This window comes from Scophthalmus maximus, chromosome 5 (genome assembly GCF_022379125.1).
Source record: "Scophthalmus maximus strain ysfricsl-2021 chromosome 5, ASM2237912v1, whole genome shotgun sequence".
NCBI lineage: Eukaryota > Metazoa > Chordata > Actinopteri > Pleuronectiformes > Scophthalmidae > Scophthalmus > Scophthalmus maximus.
Window position 1 is genome coordinate 28,191,140 of NC_061519.1, and position 6,103 is coordinate 28,197,242.

General features: G+C 44.1%; 1 protein-coding gene across 1 annotated transcript; it reads right to left on the reverse strand.

The window, feature by feature from the left end:
• Positions 1 to 1,164: 1,164 nt before the first annotated feature.
• On the reverse strand, positions 1,165 to 5,692 carry inhbab (inhibin subunit beta Ab). Its single transcript, XM_035635700.2, has 3 exons — positions 5,555 to 5,692; positions 3,887 to 4,542; positions 1,165 to 2,544 (listed from the first exon to the last, which is right to left on the reverse strand). Exons 2-3 carry the CDS (start codon positions 4,275 to 4,277, stop codon positions 1,745 to 1,747), a joined length of 1,191 nt encoding a protein of 396 aa, XP_035491593.2. The 5' UTR covers positions 4,278 to 4,542; positions 5,555 to 5,692; the 3' UTR covers positions 1,165 to 1,744.
• Between the last annotated feature and the right edge of the window lie 411 nt (positions 5,693 to 6,103).

The window sequence follows — 6,103 nt, forward strand, 5'->3', positions numbered from 1 at the left end:
TGGTTCTGTCAGACGTCCAAGCTGAGGTCTTGTCCTGGTGGATGTCCACTCTCCAGTCGACCTGTCCTGACCTGCAGTTTGCCCGAGATCCACTGCTCCATCCTGAGTTCTCCAGCTCTGCTGCTGCCAAGTCCTCCTGCTGTTCCCCTGTGATCCTCACATCCTGCCCACTGGACCCTGAAAGCCTTGTTTCCTTTGTCTGTTGTTGGGTCTGATCTCTGTGTTTCTGGCATTAGTTGTGACAGAATGAACCAAAGTGTTTATTTTATCTGAGATGGAAAGTCTGAAAAACCTCAGCTGAGTTTGATCGATGCTGTCTGGGCTCAGACTGTTTCAGTGACAGAAACCAAGAGTCTGTCCCAGCAAGCACTGGGGGAGAGGACGCCCGTCAGTCACAGGTGAAACACAGACTGTTGCTTTTTATTCATACTTCATCAGTAACCATAATTGTTTTATATTTGAAGGTTGAGTTTCTGTTTCTGTGATCATGATATGCTCCATTACCCAGAGTGCTTTGTGTTGCCTCGGTCTTCGTCTTTGTATTTCTTAAATCAACTTGTCGACTCAGCTGTGAGTTTGTAGGTCACTGAACAAACAAACCGTTGCTTTGCCAGGCGCTCCGGCCTCCCCGCTTGTCCTCGGCCTGTGAAGTTTAACTTTAACAATTATTATTATCATTGGGCATTGGGTCAAACTCAAGCAGCCAATCACAGGGCAGAACAGGACAGGAGAGGAAGTGGAAGAGGCTCTCAGTCTGATGGTCATTATTCTAGTTTTTACCTGCAGACAAAGGTGATTGTCGTGTTTCTATGTGGAGCTCAGACTCTTTTTTATCTGTGAAGATGAAACTAATCAGGAGACAAACTTCAGGACGTCTTAAAGACACAAAGACCTGATGACTTATGATGTTTCACTTCTAAATTCACACAAACTGAGGTCATTGAACTAAACACCTCAGAGAAACATGATCTGAGCATATAGTTCTTTAGATAGTAGAACTTTGTCCTCCAGCTCCGCTGAGGAACCTTGATATATATTTCACCAGGTCACTTTGACTCGGACATGAAACAAATCTCGAGGTCAGAACATCAGAAACATCCAGTCTCAAAAGAACGAGTCCAGTCATGTGTCAGACAAAAACAGACCAACTGATTAAAGTGACAGTTCACAGTTTGTTTAATGATGAAGCAGAAATGAAAATAAATTATATAAAGTTCATCAACATCTCATATTGTTTTATAATGAAACAACAGTCAAAATGTTTTTTCAATCATCAGGTAAATAATTAACATTTAGTAACTGACAGCTCATTAATGAAAACTTGTCTCATTAATAAAACCTTGATATTTAACCATCTTTATCTTCAGACTATCTTTGGCTTTCTACGTTGAAGCTGAGGCCAAACTTCCAGGAATCTTTTTTTTCTGTGCAAATATTGGAATTAATACAATTTGATATGATAATAATAATAACAACAACAACAACAACAGCAACGTTTGGGTCAAACAACTGGTTGAACACAATTTCTTCAAGTATCTCAAGACTAGAGATTTTAAACCATCAGTAAACAGATTCTCTCACGTTTTCTCTGACGGCAGAAAAGTCAAAGACAAACGTTAGTAACTGTGGAATCTGTTGCATAGTAACTCAGGTTGTTCCAATGTGGAAAAGTCTCACGATGCCTCGTCAATAAACATGAACTCTTTTACTGGGAAAGTGCTGATCTGATGTTGGTGTGGCAGTTTTACGAGCAGCCACACTCGTCTACGATCATGTTCTGAATATCTTTCTTGATGATCTTCTGCTCCTCGTTGTAGTAAAGCATGGACATCGCTCGCAGCCTCGTCGGCACGCAGCACGACTTGATGTTTTGAAACGGGCTGTAGCCCCTCATGCGATAATGGTTGATGACGGTTGAGTGGAAGGAGAGAGACGAGCCACTGAGGCTCAACATGTGGTTTGGACAGTCGCCTTCGCAGTAGTTGGCATGGTAACCTGATGGAGCGATAATCCAGTCGTTCCAGCCGATGTCTTTAAAGTTCACGTAAAACTCTTGTTTGCAGCAGACGTGTATTTTTCCATCACATTCCAGACCTCGTTTGACTCGTCGCTGCGCAGCCTCCTCCCGAGCTCGGAGAACCACCATGAGGAACGGCCGATGAGACTGATCTCGACCAGCAGCTCGCTCGCCGGCGGCAGGCGTCAGGACCGGTGAGGCGCCGGCCTCGGCACACAGCGGACAGGAAACCCGCAGGCTGAGCGAGCTGCTGCCAGCATCCAACAGACTCTGGACGCTGCGAGGGACGGCGAGGGTGTGCCAGCCGCTGCGACGAGTGTCCACCATCTTCTCTGAAACACACTCCTCCTCCTCCTCATCATCATCGTCATCGTCCTCATGAAGCCACAGCAGCCGCAGCAACACTTTGCCCTTTGGTCGGTTTCCCTTTGACATCTTCAGAAAGATCCAGACGTTGGCCTGCTCCACCGCAGCAGAGCCACTGCCGTCCTTGGAAATGTCAAAGGTCACCGCATTCTGAGAGTCACCTGCAGCAAAGAACACAGTTAGCATGTTAGCATGTGAGGAGGAATGAACAGAGCTGATTGATGTTTCTTCTGCGTCCCCGTTTTTTAAATGTTTGTTTTACTGATGAAAGAAAAATGACATTTTTTCTTCTGAAATAACCGAGTTGGCGTCAGAGACAAAGATAAATTAATGACGAGCGGCAACTGAAGTAAACGACAACAATTATCAACAACCTGTGACCCCGCTGTCTGAGCCCCCCGTCTGCTTTTGTCTTCCTTTAATTGAATGAATGAACAAAGAAAATGTCATTAACAATAAAACCCTGAATGGAGCTGCTGCCTCTAAATATACTCATATGAGCAGAGACACTAAAAAAAGAAGAGGCCTGATTTCAGGGAATGTTGAAACAAGGCCGCTAGTATCCCCCCCGCTCCCCCTCGCCAAAAAAAAGAAGCTCCCCCCAAAAAACAGTCTTGTCCTGTGTTTCCATCTTTGTCTGCAGAATAATTACTGAGGCCCAGATTCGTCTGAATGAGGAGATTATTCACGGCCTGAGACCACTCGCTATGTGCCCCCCCTTGTTACTGTCGAGCCTTTGAGGCCTTTTAATTAAAGATCTTTCCAAAAGAGACGACTATTAATAGCACAAAGCGTTTATGTACATTTATGTAAGTGTCAGGATGATGTGATTGGTCACGAGTTGCTTCACGTTATCTCAGTTTAACTTGAATTATTAAAATCAAAACGTGTGAGAGATTCACAATGCAACTGATCTGACAAAATATATGTGTACATATATATATGTGTACATATATATATATATATATATATATATATATATATATATATATATATATATATTTCTCGACCATGTGGTGAAAAGCAGATGTAAAACTTCCTGTTTGTTGAGACAACACTTCATTGTATCGTTGGTTTAGTTTCAGTGAGTCGACGGTTCAAACGTCTCAGATTCTTTATTTAATGTTGATGTTGAAAAGTGAAAAATGAATCATCCTCACATCTCACTTTAAATCACACACACACACACATACACACACACACACACACAAACATACAGGTGATCCAGGTTGTGTGACACCTGTCGTTACATGTTTGAGGAGCTGCTGCTGCTGTGTGTGTTTGTGTGTGTTAAGCTGAAACACGTTAGGGTTCATTTAACGTAACTTCCATCAGTTGTAACTTAACTTGACGTAACTTCCATCAATCAGGAACGAGTTTGTTACAAAAGTAGAATAAAAGAAGAATGAAAGGTTCATTCTGCAGAGTTAAATCAGTAGAATCATCTCAGTAGATTCTCACACAGTAGAAACTCCTGAGTTTCTGATTGGCTGTCAGACTCACCTGGTTCTGCAAAGGTGATGATCTCAGACGGCGGTTCAGGTGGCGTCAGGGCCCCGGGGCCCCGGCCCTCCTCCTGGATCTCTACGCTACCATCTTCGGCCACGTGGCCTACGTGCAGCTTCTTGATGGCGTTGAGCAGCGCGGCTCGAGGGACCGGCTGTGTCAGGTTGGGTCGGACACTCAGGTGCAGTATGTTGAGAATGTGACGCTTCACCGCCTCCACCATGTCGTTCTGTCCTCCCGACGAAGACGAGTTCTTCTTCAGCTGAGACAGAGAGCAGGACGGACAGTCGGAGGACTGAGGCACCATGTCCACGTCAGGAGCTACAGACGCCGTCGGAGACGCGTCGGTGAGAAGGACGAGAGTCACGAAGAAGAACAGTGAAGACATGATGGACACGAGTCAGTCGAGTCTCTCTTAACAGTCTGCACGTCTGACGTTCTCAGTCTGGTCCTGATGGTCCTGGTGGTTCTGGTCCTGATGGTCCTGGTGGTTCTGGTCCTGGTAAGTTGACCGCTGCAGGTCTGAGGTCCTGGTTCTCTCTGGTCCTGATGGTCCGGTGTGCAGGGTCACTCTACTCTCCCTCTCTGCTCAGTTACTGTAATTATACCTCTGTGCCTGTTTAATCCCTCCCTCTGTCCACAGAGGTATTTCCCTGTGAGTCATACACACACACACACACACACACACACACACACACACACACACACACAGTGAGTAAAGTCTCTCAGAATATCTCAGGACTGTTTGTGGTGTTTCCTCCTGAATGAACGTCACGACAGAAGAGGAGGAAGAAGGGAAGAGGAGGAAGAGTGTCCCTGATTCATTCATACCACACACACACACACACACACACACAAACACACACACACACACACACACAGACACACATGACTCACTACAGTGTCATCATCACCTCACGTGGAGGAGAAACTGTCGTGTGAAATTAATTTTTAGTTTTCTGTTAAAATCAGTGTCCTGCACAGAGCAGATGGAGCGTGCTCAGTACACACACACAGACACACACACACACACACCCTCTGGTGGTCAGAGTCAGGTGTTACAGCCTTCTCACCTCATCCTTCAAACAAATGCTGACTTTTCTACACAAGTTGGCTACAGGGGTGTTGACCAGGCCCCCACAGTTAATAAGAGATTCAAATCATCTGGTGGCAGAGCAACAGAAGCAGCTGAACCCCTGACCCTGACCCCCTGACCCTTGACCCCCTGACCCTGACCCCCTGACCCCCTGACCTCTTGACCCCCTGACCCTGACCCCTTGACCCCCTGACCCCTTGACCCTAACCCTCAGTCAGTGAAGAAAAAACTTGTGAAATGGATCTAAAGTTCTAATTGTCAACCCTAAAACAGGGAATGTCAGTTTCAGAAAAGTAAATACTAAGTTTATAAATTTAATCTAGATATCTTTGAGTAAAAATCCTTGAAGTCAAGACACACAATTCAACACTGGAGAGTAATTCAGTTTCACCCCCTTAAAATATAAGTTTTCAAATATAAATATCGAGGAAATATATCCGGCCAATAGAGTTAGTAAAAAAATCTACAGGAAATGAAAGAATAAAATAAACTCTGATAAACACAATAACCCCAAAACAAAATAAAACAAAATTGTCCCAAATAAACCGATAAAAAAAATACACAATCACCTCAAAGATCACCTGAGGCTGAACATCTGGAGCTGAACATCTGGAGCTGCACGTCTGGAGCTGCACGTCCGGAGCTGCTGATGAATCACCATGGTAACTGATGCTGAACGGCTCCGGAGCAACATTTGATGTAAGAGATCGAAGCCTGTCAACAACCAAACTACTGAAAAATCGGATCACAGGAAACCAGCGTCACACTTCAACAGGATCCCGTCAGGGACAAAAGAGTTCGGAGTGACAACCTCATCAGGGACGACGACAAACTGTGACAGATAAACACAAACAAATAAATACGAATAAATAATGTATTAATAAATACAAAATAAAGAATTTTCATGAATCACTTCCTGCATCAGTGAAAAAGTGAATCTGACATGAGTCAGACATGATCAGTTTATTTAATGTTGTTTATGTCAACAAATAAATACAATAAACATAAACATTCATCAACATTTATACATTTAATAATTCATTTATACTGAATTCAACCGAAAATAACCAAAGAAAACAGGAGGTGGAATGAAACTGTCCAATCAGACGATTGTGTTT

Bases quoted from the DNA above. Each gene is read 5' to 3' on its own strand.
- inhbab (XM_035635700.2), bottom strand. From the start codon at position 4,277: ATGTCTTCACTGTTCTTCTTCGTGACTCTCGTCCTTCTCACCGACGCG. The intron at 2,545-3,886 runs GTGAGTCTGACA...TCTTTGCTGCAG, and splicing joins CATCACCTTTGCAGAACCAG to GTGACTCTCAGAATGCGGTG.